Source organism: Hylobates moloch, unplaced genomic scaffold (assembly GCF_009828535.3).
Source record: "Hylobates moloch isolate HMO894 unplaced genomic scaffold, HMol_V3 SCAFFOLD_6, whole genome shotgun sequence".
Classification (NCBI taxonomy): Eukaryota; Metazoa; Chordata; class Mammalia; order Primates; family Hylobatidae; genus Hylobates; species Hylobates moloch.
In genome coordinates, this window is record NW_026652281.1 from 80,059,316 (window position 1) to 80,082,531 (window position 23,216).

Here is a 23,216-nt window from a genome sequence, read left to right on the forward strand (position 1 = left end):
GAGGCGCTTCGAAAAATGAAGCCGACCCGGCCCTGCCCCGAGGGACGCTCCAAGAGGGCGGAGGTGTAGGGAGGGCGCCGCCACAATTCGCTGTAACGCAAGCCAGGCTCGGGCGGAAGGGTGGCCGGAGCCGATCAAAGGCTGGCTCCGGGCAGGGGCAGCGAGGGGGAGCGCTCCGCAGGCCGGTGTCCCGGAGGAGGCATAATTGGAGCAGGGCTTCCAAGATCACGGAGAGACGCTGAGCAAGACCTCTTAAGGATCCTCTTCGGGGCTTGAAAGGCAGGCGACCTCCCGAACCGCGCGACCCAGCCAAGAAGAGCCGGGGCGGGGCCGGTGCCGGGCCGGTGCCGGGGGCCGACTCGGGAATCTTCGGCCGAGGCTCGGCAATCCCCCATCCTCCGTCCGGGGCCTCCAGCCCGGGGCCGATCCGGAAACAGCCGAGCGGATCCGGAAACAGCCGAGAGGACCCGGAAGCGGTGAGCTCCGTCACCAGGGAGTGCGGGAATCCGCCGTTTGTGCTGAGGCAATGGCAGCAGCTGCGCCGGTGGCCGCGGACGACGACGAGCGGCGGCGGCGGCCGGGGGCTGGTACGTGAGGGGGCGACCGTGCACGCGGGGGACGGTGAAGCTGGGGGCGGGGCCGAATCAGCCACCTGCGGATGGGGGGTGGAGAGGGGTGATGGAGGAAGGGGCGGGGCCTAGAGCCACCGGCAAGGGGGGCGTGGCCCGGCCATTCAAGGGGTAGGGCCAGTGACAGGTGCGAGGTGGGACCCGGTGAGGAAGGGGCGCGGCCATTGGGAGGGCGGGGCCGGGTGGGACCGAAATGAGGATTGAGTGAAACTGGCCACCGGGAAGAGATGGAGTGTTGGCAGCACCCGGCAGAGCGAGTGGGAAGGGGGCGGGGCAGGGGCGGGGCCAGGTGAGCCGGGCGGGCCCAGGTGAAGGAGGCCCCAGGTGAAGGCAACAGTACTAGGTTGCAGGGCTTGCTAAGCCGGTAGGTGGCCTGGGTTGTTAAGAGATGGGAAGAGAGGCTGATCCCTGTCCCCCACAGCACTGGAGGACCCCCGGCCCCAGGAAGGGGCAAATGGTGAGGCCGAGTCAGGTGAGCTCAGCCGGCTTCGGGCTGAGCTGGCAGGCGCCCTGGCAGAAATGGAAACCATGAAGGCTGTGGCAGAGGTGAGCGAGAGCACGAAGGCCGAGGCTGTGGCTGCGGTGCAGCGGCAGTGCCAAGAGGAGGTGGCCTCGCTGCAGGCCATCCTGAAAGGTGAGACGGGGGACTCACCTAGACTCCCCATCAGCCCCATACTGGGGAGTGCATGACGAGAAAGGGATTGGGGGCACAGATAAGCTATGGGATAGGTTAGCAGGGCTGCCTAGCACAGGGCATTCCTATGGCCCAGAGGAAGGGCCGCCCTTTTAAAATTTGCATAGGGGCCCTGCATGTGATAGCAGCAGCTCTGTCAGTTACAGCTAAGTTTAGCTCCCAGCTTCTATCTGTTGCCTTGTCCCATGTCATTTCTTGTCCCTCACTGATGATTGATCAACCCTGAAGATGGGCGAGAAACTTCTCAGTTCCCCAAACCAACCTCATTTTAGTCTGGACTTCTGGGAAATAGAATCAGCCCTGGCCCAGTCTCTGTGAGTCTAATGCTCTGTTCTCTAGCCTTCCCCAGACACTCCCCCCTCAACCCCACGCCATGCACCAGCTTCCCCACCTCCGCTCCACGTTCTCTGTACTTGCTCCTCTGGCCCCAGACGCCCCAGCTGCTCGTCCTGTTTTCTACTCTCCTTCCTCTAGCAGAAGCCAGAGACTCTGAAACAGATGTCAGAGCTGCCCCCGCTGCTCTGCCCCTGCTGCGGTGGGGCTCTCATCAACTCTCTCCTGGACTTTCGTCCCACCCTTCTCACAGATCTCCCTCTATAGTCTGGCCTTGACATTGGCTTCCAGAGTAAACTTCCTAAAATTCCCTTCCCACCATGGGATTTCCCTTTCTAACAGCCACTGCTGGCTGGAGACTTCTCCGGGGCTGTATTTCCCACATTTCAGGATCCACATGACTGTGCAATGTAGACACATCCCTGTACAACTTACTCTGCTGTTTACTTAATATTTGTTCTTTAAATAGATCCACATTTTAAAAGTTTACATACATTTATTAAGGGAAACTTGTTATCTCTACTATATAAGAAAAGTCAGGTGTGTCCTAAATAATAATAGCTAGCTTTTTTTTTTTTCTTGAGTCAATAAGAGTTTCACTCTGTAGCCCAAGCTGGAGTGTGTCACATCACGCTGGTGTGATCTCAGCTCACTGCAACCTCCACCTCCTGGGCTCAAGCAGATCCTCCTACCTCAGCCTCCCAAGTAGCCAGGACTACTGGTGCATGCCACCATGCCTGGCCAATTTTTTGTATTTTTTTGTAGAAACGGGGTCTCACTATGTTACTCAGACAGGTCTTGAACTCCTGAGTTCAAATGATCTGCCTGCCTTGGCCTCCCAAAGTGCTGGGATTACAGGTGTGAGCCACTGCGCCTGGCCAGGTAGCATGTTTTGAGCACTCACTATGTGCCAGGCACTGAGCTAAATGCTTTATGAGTAACTAATCTTCATAACAAACTCTGTGAGGCAGGAACTATTATCCGTCTCCATTTTACAGAGGAAGCTCTGAGGCCCGGAGAGGTTAAATAACTTGCCCAAGGTCATATAGCTGGAAAACAGCCAAAGATTTGAAACCTAGCAGCCTAACAGCTGAACCTTTTTTTTTTTTTTTTGAGACAGAGTCTTGCTCTGTTACCCAGACTGGAGTGCAGTGGCGCAATCTCAGCTCACTGCAACCTCCACCTCCCGGGTTCAAGCGATTCTCCTTCCTCAGCCTCCCAAGTAGCTGGGACTACAGGTGTGTGCCACCACACCTGGCTAATTTTTTGTTTTTGTTTTTTTTTTTTTGAGACAGAGTCTCTCTCTGTCGCCCAGGCTGGAGTGCAGTGGTGTGATCTTGGCTTACTGCAAGCTCCGCCTCCCAGGTTCACGCCATTCTCCTGCCTCAGCCTCCCAACCAGCTGGGACTACAGGCGCTCGCCACCATGCCTGGCTAATTTTTTTTTTTTTTTTTTTGGTAAAGACGGGGTTTCACCGGGTTAGCCACGATGGTCTCAATCTCCTGATCTCGTGATCTGCCTGCCTCGGCCTCCCAGAGTGCTGGGATTACAGGCGTGAGCCACCACACCTGGCCTCATTTTTTGTATTTTTAGTAGAGATGGGATTTCACCATGTTAGCCAGGATGGTCTTATCTCCTGACCTTGTGATCCACCCTCCTCGGCCTCCCAAAGTGCTGGAATTACAGACTTGAGCCACCACACCCGGCCCAGCTGAACCTTTACTTCTACTGTTAGTGCACAATAATAGGTCAATATCTATACAAACAAAAAATGACCACATTCTACCAAAAATCAAACAAGTCCATGTTACTTAGGTGGGAGGATCAGTTGAGGTCAGGAGTTTGAGACCAGCCTGGGTACCAAAATGAGACCCTTAGCTGGGTATGGTGGCAAGTGCCTGTGGTCCCTGCTACTTGGGAGAGTGAGGTGGGAGGTTCACTTGAGCCCAAGAGTTTAAGGCTGCAGTGAACTATGATTGCACCACTGCACTCCAGCCTGGGTGACAGAGGGAGACCCTGACTCTCTCTTTTTTTTTTTTTTTTTTGAGACAGAGTCCCACTCAGTCACCCAGGCTGAAGTGCAGTGGCACAATCTCCGTTCACTGCAACCTCCGCCTCCTGGGTTCAAACAGTTCTCCTGCCTCAGCCTCCCAAGTAGCTGGGATTACAAGTGCCCACCACCACGCCTGGTTAAATTTTGTGTTTTTAGTAGAGATGGGGTTTCACCATGTTGGCCAGGCTAGTGTCGAACTCCTGACCTCAGGTGATCTGCCCACCTCGGCCTCCCAAAGTGCTGGGATTACAGGTATGAGCCATGGCGCCCGGCCCTGACTCCCTAAAAAAAAAAAAAAAAAAAAAAGTCTATGTTCTATCCATCATCACCTCCATCCCCTGCTGACCTGTAGGATAAGTTCCAAACCTCTTGGCATCACATTCAAGGCCCTGGGAGCCACCCACTGCCTCCTTTCCAGTGTCTCTCCTTGGGCGCCTTTGCTGTTCCAATCCCTCCAACACATCCCACCATGCCACAGCCACGCCAGCTGCTCTTCAGCTGCTCACACTGGTCCTGTTAACTCATGCATCTTTCCCTCCTTCACTGTCTACCACTGTCCTCTCCTGCCTGGCCAGGCAGGCAGAGTGAGGGCTCCTTCCTCTGGGATCTCCAAGCCCAGGAAGGGTCCTCTCCTATACCTTTTCCCATACTGCATCCTAACTATTGCCACAGCCGCCCTCTTCATTGGACTGTGAGCTCCTGGTGGCAGGCTTTGTGTTTGATTAATTTCTGTATTTCCAGAGCCCAGCTCAGAGTCTGATCCAGCATAAATATTTATTACTATGATTAAGGGCCGGGTGTGGTGGCTCATGCCTGTAATCCCAGCACTTTGGGAGGCTGAGATGGGAGGATTGCTTGAGCTCAGGAGTTCAAGACCAGCCTGGGCAACATGGTGAGACCCCGTCTCTACAAAAAATACAAAAATTAGCCAGGCATGCTAGTGTGTGCCTGTAGTCCCAACTACCCAGGACACTGAGGTGGGAGGATTGCTTGAGCCCAAGAGGCTTAGGTTGCAGTGAGTCATGATTGCGACACTGCACTTTAGCCTGGGCAACAGAGTGAGACCCTTTCTCAAAAATTAAAAAAACAGGGGCCTGTGGTGGGGTGGCGGGAGAGGGGAGGGATAGCATTAGGAGATATACCTAATGTAAATGACGAGTTAATGGGTGCAGCACACCAACATGGCACATGTATGCATATGTAACAAACCTGCACGTTGTGCACATGTACCCTAGAACTTAAAGTATAAAAAAAAAAAAAAAAAAAGGGCTGGGAGCAGTGGCTCACGCCTATAATCCCAGCACTTTGGGAGGCCGAGACGGGCGGATCACTTGAGGTCACGAGTTCAAGACCTGCCCGGCCAACATGGCAAAACCCCGTCTCTACTAAAAATAGAAAAATTACCCAGGCGTGGTGGTGGGTGCCTGTAATCCCAGCTACACAGGAGGCTGAGGCACGAGAATCACTTGAACCCAGGAGGCAGAGGTTGCAGTGAGCCAAGATTGCGCCACTGCACTCCAGCCTGGGTGACAGAGTGAGACTCTGTCTCAAAATAATAATAATAACAATAATAACCAAAAAAACCTCTTACTGTTCTTAAATATTGACTGTTCCTGGTATAAATAGGAACAGTGTCACATCTTCTGTGTGCCTGAGAAAGGGCTGGACACCTTGCCTGTGTCATCGCATCTATTTTTTTTTTTTTTTTTTTAGATGGAGTCTTTCTCTGTCCCCCAGGCTGGAGTGCAGTGGCGTGATCTCGGCTCACCGCAACCTCCACCTCCTGGGTTCACGCCATTCTCCTGCCTCAGCCTCCCGAGTAGCTGGGACCACAGGCGCCTGCCAACATGCCCGGATAATTTTTTGTATTTTTTAGTAGAGACGGGGTTTCACCGTGTTAGCCAGGATGGTCTCGATCTCCTGACCTCGTGATCTGCCCACCTCGGCCTCCCAAAGTGCTGGGATTACAGGCTTGAGCCACCGCGCCCGGCCATCATCTCATCTATTTTTATTTTTTATTTTATTTTATTTTTTTGTACACTATTTATCTTAGATATGTCATCTCATTTAATCTGTGGCCACCAGAAAGATGATCAGTAGTTCCCCCATTTTGCACCTAAGGACACTGATGCACAGAGAGGCTGAGTGATTGCCCAGGTCAATTTCTGCAAAGCCTGCCATGGTAACTGCTATGGTAGATTGTCTCACAGAAAGAGTCATCAAGAGTCCCCTGCTCGCCCACAGACAGGGCCGGCTCATTGACTCTCCCTCTCTCCCACCCTCCCTCTCCCCCACCAGACTCCATCGGCAGCTATGAAGCCCAGATCGCTGCCCTGAAGCAGGAGCGACAGCAGCAGCAGCAGGACTGTGAGGAGAAGGAGCGGGAACTGGGCCGCCTGAAGCAGCTGCTGTCCCGGGCCCACCCCCTGGACTCCCTGGAGAAGCAGATGGAAAAGGTTGGGGTTGGGTTGTTTTCCCTGCTGCCCTGGGATTTGGAAGGATGTTGAGGATTGTGGATGTCCCATTCCCCGGTCATGGGGTGCGGGACACCCAGCAGTGATTCTAGGAATAGCACAGAGTTACCAGGTGTTGTTGAGAGCTTGGCTGTGTGCTCCATAGGATCCTGGCTTGCCCCTTATTAGTGGGTGACCAAGTTCACTTAGCTCCAAAATTAAGTTATGTAGAGGAAGGGAACTTACACTTAAGGGTAACAAAAAAAATTCTTACTGTTATTAAATATTGACTGTTCCTGGTATACATTACCTCTTGGTAATATATTGTTACCTCTTGGCTTGGTGCAGTGGCTCACGCCTGTAATCCCAACACTTTGGGAGGCCAAGGCAGGTGGAGTACTTGAGGTCAGGAGTTCAAGACCAGCCTGGCTAACATGGTGAAACCGTGTCTCTACTCAGAACACAAAAATTAGCCTGTGGCGCACACCTGTAATCCCAGCTACTCAGGAGGTTGAGGCAGGAGGATCACTTGAATCCAGGAGGCAGAGGCTGCTGTGAGCTAAGATCGTGCCACTGCACTCCAACCTGGGCAACAGAGCGAGACTTTGTCTTAAAAAAAGGATGCCTCTGATGCTTTGGGCACTGTGCTTAGTGCTTGACAGAGTCAGCCTCCCCAGTCCATTCCCTATAAGGGAGGTCTATTAGATCCATTTATCGGATGAGTACGATAAGGCTCAGGGAAATTCAGTACTTCCCCTGTTTACACACATAAAAGGGAGCGGAGTTGAGATTTTAAAATCTAAGCAGAGGCCTGACTCATGCTTATAATCCCAGCACTTTGGGAAGCCAAGGCAGGAGGATCGCTTGAGGCCAGGAGCTTGAAGCTGCAGTGATCTCACTACTGCATTCTAGCCTGGGCACCATAGCAAGATCCCATCTCTAAAAAAATTTTTTGTTAAATTAGCTGAGCATGGTGGTGCACACCTGTAGTCCCAGCTACTCAAGAGGCTGACATGGGAGGATCACTTGAGCCAGAAATCAAGCCTGCAGCGAGCTATGATCGCATCACTGCACTCCAGCTTGGGTGACAGAGTAAGACTCTGTCTCTTAAAAAAAAAGGTCATTATTATTTTTTTTTTTATTATTATTTTTGAGACAGATCTTGCTCTGTCACCCAGGCTGGAGCACAGCAGTCAATCACCATGTCCTCTGCCTCTTGTTTAATTATTCTCCTGCCTCAGCCTGCACATGCCACCATGCCCAGCTAATTTTTTTGTATTTTTCGTAGCGACGGGGTTTCGCCGTGTTGGCCAGGCTGTCTTGAACTCCTGACCTCCAGTGATTGGCCCGCCTCCACCTCCCAAAATGCTGGGATTGCAGGCGTGAACCACCGCGCCTGGCCCAGGCTGGTTCGAAAGTGTTCTTAATCTCTATGATATGTCACCTCCTTTATTATTGCTGTTATTAACAATTATAGGGGCCTGGCACGGTGGCTCATGCTTGTGAGCACTTTGGGAGGCCGAGGCTGGTGGATCACGAGGTCAGGAGATCGAGACCACGGTGAAACCCCGTCTCTACTAAAAATACAAAAAATTAGCCGCGCGTGGTGGCGGGCGCCTATAGTCCCAGCTGCTCGGAGAGGCTGAGGCAGGAGAATGGCGTGAACCTGGGACGTGGAACTTGCAGTGAGCCGAGATTGCGCCACTGCACTCCAGCCTGGGCGACAGAGCAAGACTCCGTCTCAAAAAAATAAAAAATAAAAAACAATTATAGGAAGCATATATTTATTATCAAACGCTTCATCTTTCAAAGCAAATTTGCATTGTTACTTCATTTGATCCTACAGCAGACCTGTGAGATAGATACTTCAATTAATATTCTTATTTCATGCATAAGGAAACTGAGGCTTAGGGATGGTGTCAATTACCTAGTTAGAAAGACAAAGATGAAGACAGGAGCCCATGAAACAAAGACTTTCAAGCCACATCTTCCCAGCATCCGGGCTGCCCTGTGCATCCGGAGTGTTCCCCAGGGAGCACCTCCGCAGGTTGGTAAAGGAGAGGGCCCCGCTCAATGAAAGCTGCCCAACACAGTGAAGGGAGCATCAGGGCTGGGCGTGGTGGCCCACGCCTGTAATCCTAGCCCTTGGGAGGTTGAGGTGGGCAGATCACTTGAGGTCAGGAGTTTCAGACCAGCCTGGCCAACATGGGGAAACCCCGTCTCTACTAAAAAAGTACAGAAATTAGCCAGGCATGGTGGTGGGCACCTGTAATCCCAGCTACTCGGGAGACTGAGGCAGGAAAATCTCTTGAACCCAGGAGGCGGAGGTTGCAGTGAGCCGAGATCATACCACTGCACTCCAGCCTGGGCAACAGAGCAAGATTCTGTCTCAAAAAAGAAAAAGAGATTTGGAGGATTAAACAGCTTGCTTGAGAAGATTGCAAGTGATTCAAGAAGTGGAAAGGGCATAAACTAGAAGTAGGGAGTGATGTGGACAGGGATGACTGGCAGATTTCTGCCTTGAACAACTTGTGGCCAGCAGGGACGTTTTCACTGACCGAGTGCTTGTGGCAGGAAGAACAGCGTCCCTGAGTGGTTTGTTTTTGGTGTCTACGGTTAGCCTGTGGGACATACAAGTGGAGATATGTAGAGGCTGTTGGCTGCTCAACATCAGCAGGATCCTAAGCTTGAAAAGAGGTCGGAAAATATGGTCAGCTCTGGTGGTGATGGGAGTGTGGGAGAACAAATCGATTAGGATGAGATTTAGCTGCATGTGATTGAAAACCCAAATTAACAGTGGCTTAAATGCGACATAATTTTTTTATTTTTATTTTTTTTTTGAGACAGAGTCTTGCTCTGTCCCCAGGCTGGAGTGCAGTGGCACCATCTGGGCTCATTGCAACCTCCGCACCGGGGTCCTGGTTCAAGCAATTCTCCTGCCTCGGCCTCCCACGTAGCTGGGATTACAGGCGTGCACTACCACATCCAGCTAATTTTTGTATTTTTAGTAGAGATGGAGTTTCACCATGTTGGCCAGGCTGGTCTTGAACTCCTGACCTTGTGATTGGCCCAACTTGGCCTCCCAAAGTGCTGAGATTACAGGCGTGAGCTACCGCACTTGGCCAGAAATTTTTTTTTTTTTTTTTGGAGACAGAGTCTCACTCTGTCGCCCAGGCTGGAGTGCAGTGGTGCAATCTTGGCTCACTGCAACCTCCACCTCCCGGGTTCAAGTGATTCTCGTGCCTCAGCCTCCCTGAGTAGCTGGGATTACAGGTGCCCACTGCCACGTCTGGCTAATTTTTTATTTTTAGTACACACAGGGTTTTGCTGTGTTGGCCAGGCTGATTTCGAACTCCTGACCTCAGGTGATCTGCCCGCCTTGGCCTCCCAAAGTGCTGAGATTACAGGCGTGAGCCACTGCACCCGGCCCAGAAATTTGTTTTTTTCAAGTCCAGAGGTAGACATTTCAGGACTGGTATAGCAGCTCGACAAGTTGTCAAGCAGGCTCCTCCTATATTGCTGTTTTGCCATAGGTAGCACATTGCCTCATGGTCCAAGATGACTGCTTGAGTGCCAGCCATCATGTCCACATTCCAGCCAGCAAAAAGGAGGAGAAGGAGGAATAAAGAAAGGCACACCCTCTTCCTTTGAAGAGTTGTCCTAGGCCAGGCACGGTGGCTCACACCTGTAATCCTAGCACTTTGGGAGGCTGAGGCAAGCAGATCATTTGAGGCCAAGGTGGGTGGTCTCAGGAGTTCGAGACCAGCCTGGCTAACATGGTTAAACCCTCTTCTACTAAAAATACAAAAAAATTAGCTGGGCGTGGTGGCATGCATCTGTAATTCTAGCTACTTGGGAGGCTGAGGCAGGAGAATCACTTGAACCTGGGAGGTGGAGGTAGCAGTGAGCAGAGATAGTGCCATTGCACTCCAGCTTGGGCAACAAGAATGAAACTTCTTATTAAAAGAAAAAAAAGTTGTCCTGGGCCAGGCATGGTGGCTCACACCTGTAATCCCAGCACTTTGGGAGGCCGAGGTGGGTGGTCTCAGGAGTTCGAGACCAGCCTGGCCAAAATGGTGAAACCTTGTCTCTACTAAAAATACAAAAATTAGCCAGGTGTGGTGGCGACTGCTTGTAATCCCAGCTACTCATGAGGCTGAGGCAGGAGAATCGCTTGAACCCGGGAGGCGGAGGTTGCAGTGAGCCGAGATCATGCCACTCCACTCTAGTCTGGGCAACAGAGTGAGACTCCATCTCAAAAAAATGTAATAATAATACAAATAAAATAAAGAGTTGTCCTGGAAGGTCCCCTTGGCTTATCTGTTTCCATCTCAGTAGCTGGAACTTAGCCAGATGATCTGTTTAGTTGCAAGGAAGCTGAGAAATGTGGATGGTATTTTAGGATTTAGGCCACATGCCCATCTAACAATGTGAAGTGCACTGGGCATTGGTGTAATCCCAACCCAGATGCTGGGAATTACACTTGTAATGCCAGCACCTTGGGAGGATGAGGTGGGAGGATCACTTGAGGCCAGGAGTTCAAAACCAGTCTGAGCAACATAGCAAGATCCTGTCTCCACAAAAAATACAAAAATTAGCTCATTGGTGCACATGCCTGTAGTTCCAGCTAATCAGGAGGCTGAGGCAGGAGGGTGGCTCGCATCCTGGAGATGAAGGCTACGGTGAGACGCAATTGCACCACTGCACTCCAGCCTGGGCAACGGAACGAGACCTCATCTCTTAGGGAAAAAAAAAAAAAAAGCCGGGCACGGTGGCTCAAGCCTGTAATCTCAGCACTTTGGGAGGCCGAGGCAGGCAGATCACAAGGTCAGGAGTTCGAGACCAGCCTGGGCAACATGGTGAAACCCCATCTCTACTAGAAATACAAAAATTAGCTGGGCATGGTGCTGCGTGCCTGTAATCCCAGCTACTGGGGAGGCTGAGGCAGGAGAATGGCTTGAACCCAGGAGGCGGAGGTAGCAATGAGCCGAGATCGTGCCACTGCACTCCAGCCTGGGTGATAGAGCAAGACTCCATCTCAAAAAAAAAAAAAACAAAAAAAAAGGTAAAGTTCTATGATGAAAGAAAAAAATGGATGTTGGAGAAGGAAGATACGGTGAGTGACGGGGCCACAGGACGAAGTCGTGACCTTCGTCCTTGCCCTTATGTCCTGGGGCAAGTCGTGGAAGCTTCTAGAGCCTCTGTGTTCTTATCTCTGGAATGAGGGTGGACAGCACCTTCTTGGGAGGATTAGGAGAGCTGATGTGCTTGGAGAGGAAGCTCTGAACAGACCCAGGGCTTCAGCACTCGGGAGGGAGGAACTATTGCTGCCAAACCCCGCTCCCTCCAGGCCCACGAGGACTCGGAGAAGTTGCGGGAGATCGTATTGCCCATGGAGAAGGAGATCGAGGAGCTGAAGGCGAAGCTGCTGAGGGCCGAGGAGCTGATTCAGGAGATCCAGGTGAGGGCGCGGCCGGGGGACGCTGGGGAAGGAGGGGTGCCAGAGGACCCTGGCCCCCCAGCCTCTTCCCTGCCCCCTTCCCTAGAGACGTCCCCGGCATGCCCCTTCCCTGCACGGCTCCACGGAGTTGCTGCCCCTGTCCCGGGACCCATCGCCCCCGCTGGAGCCTCTGGAGGAGCTGAGCGGAGATGGGGGTCCAGCAGCTGAGGCCTTCGCTCACAACTGCGATGACAGCGCCTCCATCTCCTCCTTCTCCCTTGGCGGTGGGGTCGGCAGCAGCTCCTCCCTGCCCCGCAGCCGCCAGGGCCTGAGCCCTGAACAGGAAGAGACGGCCTCGCTGGTGTCTACGGGCACCCTGGTTCCCGAGGGCATCTACCTGCCCCCTCCTGGCTACCAGCTCGTCCCAGACACTCAGTGGGAGCAGCTGCAGACGGAGGTGAGTGTTGTGGGCAGGGTGGCAGGGTGTACCATCCCCCTCTCCGCTGGATGCTTCCCCCGCACCACCTGTGTTCAGACCCAGAGCTAGAGCCGGAGCTTCCACAGGGAGAAGAGAGGCCCCCCTCCTAGTGAAGGCAGGCAGATGTAAACATGCATAGGGGCCAGGTGCGGTGGCTCACACCTGCCATCCCAGCGATTCGGAAGCTGGGTGGGAAGATTGTTTGTGGCTAGGAGTTCAAGGCCAGTCTGGGCAACATAGTGAGACCCTGTCTCTTTACAAAAGTTAAAAAAAAAAAAAAAAAGCCAAGTATACACCTGTAGTCCCAGCTACTTGGGAGGCTGAGGCGGGAGGATCTCTTGAGCCCGGGAGATTGAGGCTGCAGTGAACCGAGATCCGAGATCGTGCCACCCACTCCAGCCTGGGTCACAGTGTGAGAACCTGTCAAACAAACAAACAAACAAACAAAAAAGACCGGGTGCGGTGGCTCATGCGTGTAATCCCAGCACCTTGGGAGGCCGAGGCGGGTGGATCACGTGAGGTCAGGAGTTTGAGACCAGCCTGGACAACATGGTAAAACCCCATCTGTACTAAAAATACAAAAATTAGCTGGGCGTGGTGGCGCATGCCCGTAATCCCAGCTACTTGGGAGGCTGAGGCAGGAGAATCGCTTGAACTGGGGAGGCGGAGGTTGTAGTGAGCCTAGATCGCACCATTGCACTCCATCCTGGGCAACAAGAGTGAAACTCTGTCTTAATAATAATAATAATAATAATAATAATAATGTGATACAAAAAATGAATTGTACATTTCACATGGGTAAATTATATGGTAAAAAAATTATAACTCAATAAAGATGCTTTAAAAAACATGCACATGGATGCATGGGGAAGACATTGTCACCAGGGAGATGCCCAGAGGAAAAAAAAAAACTGAATGGGGTTATGGGATAGACACTGGCAGTGAGGGAGACTGACCCGGGTTCAGGCTGGAACTGAGACCCAGATGGTGGGAGGAGGTGCTCTTAAAGACCGGGGCAGGCCGGGCGCAGTGGCTCACTCCTGTAATCCCAGCACTTTGGGAGGCCGAGGCAGGCAGATCACCTGAGGTTGAGAGTTCAAGACCAGCCTGACCAACATGGAGACAAGCGTGGTGGCGCATGCCTGTAATCCCAGCTACTTGGGAGGCTGAGGCAGGAGAATCGCTTGAACCCAGGAGGCAGAAGTTGTGGTAAGCTGAGATCGCGCCATTGCACTCCAGCCTGGGTAACAAGAGAAGCAGAGAGAAACTCTGTCTCAAAAAAAAAAAAAAAAGAAAAAAAGACTGGGGCACAAGGAACTGTGAGTTCAAAGGCTCTGAGGATGGAGAGACCACAGTGTGACTGAGGAACAGGAAGGCCACCGGGGAGGAGAGAAGAGGAGACCAGAAAGAAAGGCAGGGCCACATGAGTCCGGCCTGGGGGGCCTGTTGTACACTGTGCATCTTAGGAGAAGTGGGAAGCACCTGCAGGGTTAAGCAAGGGAGAAGCCTCCCGGCTCCAGGCTTTCAAAAGCTCACTTGGGGCCAGGTGCAGTGACTCACGCGTGTAATCTCAGCACTTTGGGACACTGAGGCGGGCAGAATGCTGGAGCCCAGGAGTTTGAGACCAGCCTGGGCAACATGATGAAACCCTGTCCTACAAAAAAATACAAAAAAGTAGCTGGGCACAGTGGCACATGCCTATGATCCAGGCTACTTCAGGAGGCTGAGATGAGAGGATTGCTTGAGTCCAGGAGGTCGAGGCTGCTGTGAGCCGAGATCGTGCGCCACTGCACTCCAGCCTGGGTCACAGAGTAAGACCCCATCTCAAAAAAAAAAAAAACCGAAAGAAAGAAAGCTTACTTGGGCCTGTGTTGGGGTAGGGGCCACAGAAGAAGCTGAGAGGCTGGGACTGTGGTGTACAGGAAGGTGGTACCTTGGACCAGGGGATGGCCACAGAGACAGGAAGAAATGGGTGGATGTGGAATCCACTTTTTTTTTTGAGATGGAGTCTTGCCCTGTCATCCAGGCTGGAGTGCAGTGGTGTGATCTCGGCTCACTGCTAACTCTGCCTCCCGGGTTCATGCCATACTCCTGCCTCAGCCTCCTGAGTAGCTGGGACTACAGGTGCCCGCCACCACGCCTGGCTAATTTTTTGTGTTTATAGTAGAGACAGGGTTTCACCGTGTTAGCCAGGATGGTCTCCATCTCCTGACCTCGTGATCCGCCTGCCTCGGCCTCCCAAAGTGCTGGGATTACAGGCGCAAGCCACCATGCCCGGCCCGAATCCACTTTTTTTAAGATGGAGTCCTGTCCTGTCACCCAGGCTGGAGTGCAGTGGCCTGATATTGGCTCACTGCAACCTCTGTCTTTCAGGTTCAAGCGATTCTCCTGCCTCAGCCTCCCCAGTAGCTGGGATTACAGGGGCCCGCCACCACCCCCAACTACTTTTTTTGTATTTTTAGTAGAGACAAGGTTTCACCATATTGGTCAGGCTGGTCTTGAACTCCTGACCTCAGGTGATCCGCCCACCTCAGCCTCCCAAAGTGGTGGGATTATAGGCATGAACCAACATGCCCAGCCCTGTTTGTTTTTTTTTGTTTTTTTTTTGTTTTTGTTTTTGAGACGAAGTCTCACTCTGTCACCTAGGCTGGAGGGCAGTGGCACGACCTCGGCTCACTGCAACCTCTGCTTCCTGGGTTTAAGTGATTATCCTGCCTCAGTTTCCCCAGTAGCTGAGATTACAGGTGTCCCGCCACCACGCCTGGCTAATTTTTTGTATTTTTAGTAGAGATGGGGTTTCACCATGTTGGCCAGGCTGGTTTTGAACTCCTGACCTCAAATGATCCACCCGCCTCAGCCTCCCAAAGTGCTGGGATTACAGGCGTGAGCCACTGCACCCGGTCCTGTGGAATCCACTTTGGAGGTGGACCTGGCAGGGCCTGCTGATGGGTGGGGAGTGAAGGGAAGAGAATGGATGTCTGGGCCTGTAACTCGACGGACTGTGTGGATGAGAGCACCTCCCTGCAGAGGTGGGCCACGAGAAGTGTGGTGAGGGGGGCCCAAGTTCCCGGGAGATGCAGGCTGAAGGCAGGGTCTGTGGCAGAGCCGACAGCTGCAGAAGGACCTGGAGAGCATCAGTCGTGAGCGGGACGAGCTCCAAGAGGGCCTGAGACGGAGCAATGAGGACTGTGCCAAGCAGGTGGGTCCCTGCCGCCACTGCAGCCCCAGCCGGCCTCTGGCTACCTCCCGCCCCCTGACATGCCCTTGCCCTCACTTTCGCTCTCCCTCCAATCCAGATGCAGGTGCTTCTGGCCCAGGTCCAGAACTCAGAGCAGCTGCTGCGGACCCTGCAGGGGACTGTGAGCCAGGCCCAGGAGCGGGTGCAGCTGCAGATGGTGAGTACCTGGGGGCCCCAGGGCAGGAGGGCGAGGAGTCCAGCAGGAATCAGTTGCATGTGGTGGAAGGGGGCACATGGGAAGTCAAGGAACCTGTCCTGTCCCCAGCTGCTCAGGCCGCACCCTGGAACTGGTGCCAGGCAGGTAAGAGGGTTTAGGGCAGCTGGTGCCGTGGCCAGAACAGGGCCCCCACAGCCACACACAGCTGTTTGATCTTGAGCTAATCCCAGACTCCCAGCCTCTGCCTCACCATCTGTAAAACTGACATAATGGGGCCTAGTTTGCAGAGTCATGAGGATTAAAATCAAATCTGACTGGGCGAGGTGACTCATACCTGTAATCCTAGCACTTTGGGAGGCCTAGGCGGTTGGATCACCTGAGGTCAGGAGTTCGAGCCTGGCCAACACAGGGAAACCCCATCTCTACTAAGAATACAAAAATTAGCCGGACATGGTGGTGGGCGCCTATAATCCCAGCTACTTGGCTGGGCAGGATAATCGCTTGAACCTGGGGTACAGAGGTTGTAGTGAGCCGAGATCACACCATTGCACTTCAGCCTGGGTGAAAGAGCTAAACTCAGTCTCAAAGAAAAAAAAAAAAAAAAAACAAATCAGATACTGACCAAGACTGGGGAGGAGACATACATGACTGAACAGGGCTAGGTGTAGGGCAGGAGGGTAGGAGGGCAGTAGGCGGCCTGGAACCAGAGGCCCCTGCAAGGGGCTCCTGCCTCTGGGCTCTGCTGACCATAGCCACCTAGGAACACAGGTTCCCTACTGCCAGATTTTCTGATTTTTCAAGAGAAACCAAAAATATGAATATTTGTGTATTATCTCCTTTTTTTTTTTTTTTTTTGAGACGGAGTCTCGCTCTTTCACCGAGGGTGGAGTGCAGTGGTGCAATCTTGGCTCACTGCAAGCTCCACCTCCCACGTTCACGCCATTCTCCTGCCTCAGCCTCCCGAGTAGCTGAGACTACAGGCGCCTGCCACCATGCCCGGCTAATTTTTTTTATTTTTTTTTATTTTTAGTAGAGACGGGGTTTCACCGTGTTAGCCAGGATGGTCTTGATCTCCTGACCTCGTGATCTACCCATCTCAGCCTCCCAAAGTGCTGGGATTGCAGGCGTGAGCCACTACGCCCGGCCTCCTGTTTTTTTTTTTTTAAGAAATGGTGTGTTGCTCTGTCGCCCAGGCTGGCCAGGCTGGAGTGCAGTGGTGCAATCATAGCTCACTGAAGCCTCAGCTTTCTGGACTCAAGCAATCCTGCAGCCTCAGCCTCCTGAGTAGCTGGGACTACAGGCTCACACCACCATGCCCAGCTAATTTGTAAATTTGTTTGTAGAGTCGGGGTCTCACTATGTTGCCCAGGCTGGTCTCAAACTCCTGGCCTCAAGTGACCCTCCCACCTTGGCCTCCCCCGTAGCCAGGATTATAGGTGTGTGGCACCACGCCTGGCTTGTCTCTTAATTTTTAGAGTTGGCAACTACTTTAAGGTTTTAAAAATATATATGGGCCGGGCACGGTGGCTCACACCTGTAATCCCAGCACTTTGGGAGGCCAAGGCAGGTGGATCATCTGAGGTCAAGAGTTTGAGACCAGCCTGACCAACATGGTGAAACCCCATCTCTACTAAAAGTACAAATATTAGCCAGGCATGATGGTGGGCGCCTGTAATTCCAGCTACTTGGGAGGCTGAGGCAGGAGAATCGCTTGAACCCGGGAGGCGGAGGTTGCAGTGAGCCAAGATCACGCCATTGCACTCCAGCCTGGGTGACAGAGGGAGACTCTGTCTCAAAAAAATATATTTTTTAAAATTTAAATTTATATATATTTAAATAAATTTATATATATATATATTTAAATATTTGTGTGTGTATGTGTGTGTATATGTATATATATAGACCAAATAAAATACCTGGCTTGGGCCCTGGCAGCAGCCTGTAACCTGCATGTTAGCAGGGACAGGGGTGTCTGAAGAGCTTGGTGGCAAAAAGTGCTCCTTCCTTGCTTAGGAGCAGAGAAGGCATGGGCTCTCTTGCTGTTAGTCTGGGAGGAGGGTTCAAGGAGGTTTGGCCTCCTAGGGACTGGAGACGCCCTGTCCTCTTCATTGCCTTGTACTAACTGTCCGTCCACAGGCGGAGCTGGTCACCACCCACAAGTGCCTGCACCACGAGGTAAAGCGGTTGAATGAGGAAAACCAAGGGCTCCGGGCCGAGCAGCTGCCATCCTCAGCCCCCCAGGGCCCGCAGCAGGAGCAGGGCGAGGAGGAATCACTGCCCAGCTCTGTGCCAGTAAGCCGAGTGTGGGCACTGAGAGCCTGGAGCCACCGTGAGGGCCCCTCCTCCCCAGGCAGGGCAGAGCATTGGTCAGGACCAGCCAGGGTGCTGTGTATTTGCTTGGCCAACTCATTTGCCTTCTCTAAGGCTCAGTTTCCTCATCTGAGAAATGGAATCATACACGCTTTCCAGCATTGGCATCAAAAGAAAATGAGTTAACAGAATGCTTGGCAGGAAGGAAGCAGTCATTTGGTTGGTTTGCTATTTTTAAGTGACACGCGAGCCACAAGATTGAATTTATCATAATCTTTGGTTTGTAGCAACCTGCCATCATGGATCTATGCCTGGCCTTTGTCAACTTAATTTCTTAATAATATGGCTTATTAGCCAGGCGTGATGGCTCACACCTGTAATCCTAGCACTTTGAGAAGCTGAGGCAGGCAGATCACTTGAGGTCAGGAATTTGAGACCAGCCTGGCCAACATGACAAAACCCCGTCTCTACTAAAAATACAAAAAAATTAGTCGGGGCCGGGTGCGGTGGCTCACGCCTGTAATCCCAGCACTTTGGGAGGCCAAGGTCAGTGGGTCACCTGAGGTCAGGAGTTCGAGACCAGCCTGCCCAACATGGCAAAACCCCATCTCTACTAAAAATACAAAAATTAGCCTCGTGTGGTGGCGGGCACCTGTAATCCCAGCTACTCGGGAGGCTGAGGCTGGAGAATCGATTGAACCCAGGAGTCGGAGGTTGCAGTGAGCCGAGATCACGCCATTGCACTCCAGACTGGGCAACAAGAGCGAAACTCTGTCTCAAAAAAAAAAAAAACATTAGTTGGGCATGGTGGCTCGTGCCTGTAATCCCAGCTATTCGGGAGGCTAAGGCAGAAGAATCACTTGGCCTGGGAGCCGGAAGTTGCAGTGAGCCAAGATCGCGCCACTGCACTCTAGCCTGGGCGAGAGAGCAAGGCTCCATCTCAAAATAATAATAATAATATGGCTTATTAATAAATTGATTAGAAATAGATCACTTGGTGGCTGGGCACAGTGACTCACGCCTGTAATCACAGCAGTTTGGGAGGCTGAGGCAGGAGGATCATCTGAGCCCAGGAGTTCAAGACCAGCCTGGACAACAAAGCAAGACCCTGTCTCTACAAAAAATAAAAATAAAAATATTAGCTGGGCTTGGTGGCTTGCGCCTATAGTGCCAGCTACTTAGGAGCCTGAGGTAGGAGGATCACTGAAGTCTAGGAGTTCAAGATCAGCCTGGGCAACATAGTTGAGACCCTGTCTCTACAAAAAATACAAAAATTAGCCGGGTGTGGTGGCCTCCACCTGCAGTCCCAGCAACTCAAGTGTCTGAGGCGGGATGCTTGAACCTGGGAGGTTGAGGCTACACTGAGCTGTGATTGTGCCACTACACTCCATCCTGGGCCACAGAGTGAGACCCTGTCTCAAAAAAAACCAAAAGACAAAAAACAAAAAAGAACCGTGGGGCACCTCCTTCCCCACCCTGAGATCCGTCCACTTCCGGGCACCTCCTCCCCATTCCTTGGCTCTGCTTTGCCCTTGCAGCCTTTGGTGGTGTTTTCATTACATGTACAGTGCGGTACTTAACTTTCATTGTTCTTGAGCTTTACAAAAGGGTTTATTTTATTTTATTTTTATTTCTTGAGACAGAGTTTTGCTCTGTCGCCCCAGCTGGAGTACAGTGGCACCATCTCGACTCACTGTAACCTCCACCTCCTTGGTTCAAGCAATTCTCCTGCCTCAGCCTCCTGAGTAGCTGGGATTACAGGCGCGGGCCGCCAGCTGGCTAATTTGTTGTTGTTGTTGTTGTTGTTTGTTTTTGTTTTTGTTTCTGTTTGAGACGGAGTCTTGTTCTGTTGCCTAGGCTGGAGTGCAGTGGCGCAATCTCGGCCCACTGCAATCTCCGCGTCCTGGGTTCAAGCGATTCTTCTGCCTCAGCCTCCGGAATAGCTGGGACTACAGGCGCCCACCACCACGCCCGGCTATTTTCTGTATTTTTAGTAGAAACGGAGTTTCACCATATTGGCCAGGCTGGTCTCTAACTCCTGACCTCAGGTGATCCGCCCACCTCAGCCTCCCAAAGTACTGAGATTACAGGCGTGAGCCACCGCGCCCGGCAAGGGTCTCTTGCTGTAGGTAATCTGCTCAACTTTATGGTTGGGACTCTTCCTGAGCGCCCTCCACGGTGTGGGGCGTGGTCGTGTGTCCTGAGCTTCCTCCGCTGGGCCGGAGCGCGCCTATCCTCCTCCCAGACGATGGGCATTTTGGGCTCTTCCCCGCTTTAGCCGTTTGCTTCCATCCTCCCTTCCTTCCCCGTTCCTCCCCACAATCCCTGTCTGGCTGGTGGCCCCTGCCCTCCTGCCCCGGCCCAGCAGGTGACTCCTCGCGTCCCTTCCAGGAGCTGCAGCAGCTGCTGCGCCGCACGCGGCAGGAGGCGAGGGCCCGGCTGCAGGCCCAGGAGCATGGGGCCGAGCGCCTGCGGATCGAGATCGTGACGCTGCGGGAGGCTCTGGAGGAGGAGACAGCGGCCAGGGCCAGCCTGGAGGGGCAGCTGAGGGTGCAGCGGGAGGAGACAGGTGAGGGGAGGGGCATGAGCTCCCAGCCCCGGGCCCAGGGCCCCTGTCGGCCCTGCAGGGAGCCACTGGGGCCCAGGCGTGAGCAGCAGCGGGGAGGGGAGAGAGGCTGGCCTTGACCTCTCTCTCTTTCCTTCCCACAGAGGTGCTGGAGGGTGAGTGTGTGCTGGAGGTGATCTTGGGGATCGCCCACCCTGGCTGGGCTAGGTGGGGAAAGGGAGAGGGCGTGGCCCTGACCTCGCCCTGCCCTGACTTCCCAGCCTCCCTGTGCAGCCTGAGGACGGAGATGGAGCGGTTGCAGCAGGAACAGAGGAAGGTGAGGGGGAGGGCAGGGGGACTGGGAGGAGAGGGACCCAGCTGCGGAAAAGACCCTCCCCCACCCCTCCTGCCCTCTGTGTCTCCCTCAGGCCAGGTGGGAGGAAGCCCTGGGGCAACGGCTGGCCATGCACCCTCCCATCTGGCCCAGGCCTAGCCAGGCCCAGCTCAGTGTGGTGTCTGTCCCCGCAGGCCCAGCTCCCAGACCTCCTCTCAGAACAGAGGGCCAAGGTGCTGCGGCTGCAGGCAGAGCTGGAGACCAGTGAGCAGGTGCAGAGGGATTTCGTGCGACTGTCCCAGGCCCTGCAGGTACGGCCTGTCCCAGTCCCGCCAGGCTGGCTGGCTCCACTCTGGGTGACCTTTCCTGGGTCTTGCAAGGACAGTTCCCTGGTTAGGGGAGTCCTTTCTTCCTCCTGGGGCTGGCATGGTCCTGTCCTGAGCTATTACTCAAAAAACCCTGAAACTTTTGTGTGAGCCTTGGTCAGTCACCTGAAGCCCTCAGTACAGGGCATGGTGGACGCTCAGGGCATTTGTGGCGTCAGCCCCACAAAGGTGGCCCCTGGCTCCACTGGTCCCAGGCCCTGCCCTTGGGGGCTGGCAGGTGGGGTAGGGGCTGCGTTTCCCCACCAAGTGCACTCTGCTCCCCTCGTCCGACCCGGCAGGTGCGCCTGGAGCAGATCCGCCAGGCTGAGACCCTGGAGCAAGTGCGCAGCATCATGGATGAGGCACCACTCACAGACGTCAAGGACATCAAGGACACCTGAGGGGTCAGGATGTCCCCCACCCCCACCCTGGGAAAGATGCCTTTCCCCACTCCAGAACCATGAAGCCTGGCTCTGGGGTCTTGGATGGCTTCTCCACTGTCCCTGAGCCTGGGGTTGAGGGGACTGACAGGGGCCACCACTGCCCCGCCCTCCAGCGCCTCCTCCCAGGGTGGCTGGCCCTCCTGTTCTCAGGGATCACACCTGGGTGAGGGGCCCAAGCCCCTCCCGGAACCAAAGGTGCAGGCTCAGGCCTGCGGCTTTCTGGCTGCTGTGCTGCCTCCTGGGCTCCAGCCCTCCCCTGCCCCCAGCCCGTCCCCTGCCCAGGGCACAGCCGAGCCATGGGGGCTGGGAGTCCCCATCATCAGAGGCAGTGAGGTGGGCCCCGGCCCTGGGACAGGCAGCTGCCTTCTGGTCTGCATGACACTAAGACGCTTGTTCACAGCGGCGACCCAGACCTCCAAGCTTGCACAGAGGCAAGGCCAGACTTTTCCGTCATTTATTTTCAATAAATAAGCAGCTCAGCGCAGTCGGTCGCCTTGTCCCTGCAAGCCCCTTGGGGTTGGGAAGGGGAATTTACAAGGTTGAGAGGAAGGCGGGTGGCCGAGGGGGAAGGAAAGGGAAGCGGACGTGTTTATAAACAGACACATGATGGGTGTGGGGGACGGGACGGGGGTCTGTGCCACAGCTCTGCCTGAAGATGCATCACTATTGGGGTGGGGAGGACAGAGCAAAAGGACGTTCACTTCCTTCTTTCATCTTCTGGATCTGGAAGGGGAAAGAGAAGGGATGAGGCAGGCGGCCAGAGGGCAGCGAGGTCCCTCCCAGGTGCATCTCCCAGGCACACACTTACCCGGAGGCTCAGAAGCTTACCATCCTGCCAGTTCCTCCCCTACTCACCTGTGTCCCCAGACACCCCGCCCCCCCCACTGCAGCCCCACAGCAAAGACAGCCCAGCACACAGCCAGCGCAACGCAGCGCAGCAGACGGGCCCAGAGGCTGCCACTGCCCAGGGCCTGGGAGCCGAACTGACGCCCAGTGGGAGGCCAGCGGCCCAGCCTGACTGGAAGCGCAGCAGCAGCAGTGGCAATGGCTCCAGGTGGAGCTGCGAGCGCCAAGTGACCTTGGATGCGATGCGCAAGGGGCTGAGGGGGCGTGGGTGGCAGGGGCACAGCAGCTGGGCTGAGGGCAAGAAGGGGGTGATACCTGTGACACGGGCTCAAAGAGATGGAGGAGGGGGAACAGTTATCCTATGGCCAGAGAGGACAAGAGGCACCGTTATCAAGGTGGGGAGGTGACATGGGGGCTGTAGGGGCTGTGGGGGCTGAGGAGGCAGTGGGGCTGCCCTGGAGATGTGGCCCCTGCAGGCGCAGGGGGAACGGGGCGGACAGGGGTCCTGCCAGGGCTGAGAAACTTACCACCTGCAAAGTAGGGGGCGGACCGGGGGCGTCGTCATGGGGAAGGGGCTGTGGTGGGGCCAGGGCTTGGGGACAGAGAGGGCACTCCTTACCCTCTAGGTAGTTCCGAGCAATGAACTTGAGGATTTCGTCGAGCCCAATGACTGGCAGTGAGATCTTGAGGACCATGAGCCACTGGGTGAGGTCCAGGGCCCGGAGCTTGAAGATCATCTGGGGCAGGGGACAAGCACCCTCTCAGGAGGGGGTGGGGAGGGAGCCAGAGACCAGCACTGCCCAGCCCACTCCCATCAGTCTCCCGCATCAGCGCCCCTGGTGGGAGTGGTCATGGGCCCACCGTGGGCTCCCCAGTGCTGGAGTGGGTGGCCCTGGGT

At 54.1% G+C, this 23,216-nt stretch overlaps 2 protein-coding genes across 6 annotated transcripts in view; one reads left to right on the forward strand and one right to left on the reverse strand.

Annotated features, from left to right (window-relative positions):
* Positions 1-21,956, forward strand: RABEP2 (rabaptin, RAB GTPase binding effector protein 2). 4 transcript variants are annotated; one of them, XM_032155736.2, is made up of 13 exons: positions 1-587; positions 1,051-1,263; positions 6,008-6,165; positions 11,513-11,623; positions 11,709-12,059; positions 15,184-15,279; positions 15,377-15,475; positions 17,612-17,767; positions 20,177-20,354; positions 20,495-20,506; positions 20,612-20,667; positions 20,859-20,975; positions 21,329-21,956. In XM_032155736.2, exons 1-13 carry the CDS (start codon positions 527-529, stop codon positions 21,428-21,430), a joined length of 1,710 nt encoding a protein of 569 aa, XP_032011627.1. In that variant the 5' UTR covers positions 1-526; the 3' UTR covers positions 21,431-21,956. The 4 variants fall into 4 exon arrangements, with proteins under 4 accessions (XP_032011627.1, XP_032011628.1, XP_032011629.1 ...); XM_032155737.2 differs by lacking the exon at positions 20,495-20,506; XM_032155738.2 differs by lacking the exon at positions 17,612-17,767.
* Positions 21,911-23,216, reverse strand: part of ATP2A1 (ATPase sarcoplasmic/endoplasmic reticulum Ca2+ transporting 1) — a 26,143-nt gene continuing 24,837 nt past the window's right edge. The window contains exons 19-20 of one of the 2 annotated variants that reach the window (XM_058440854.1): positions 22,938-23,055; positions 21,911-22,195 (exon numbers count right to left, since the gene is read on the reverse strand). In XM_058440854.1, the coding sequence (XP_058296837.1) occupies positions 22,170-22,195; positions 22,938-23,055 (144 nt within the window). In that variant the 3' untranslated portion in view covers positions 21,911-22,169. The remainder of the gene's footprint in view (positions 22,196-22,937; positions 23,056-23,216) is intronic. The other variant, XM_032155708.2, reaches the window with a different exon arrangement.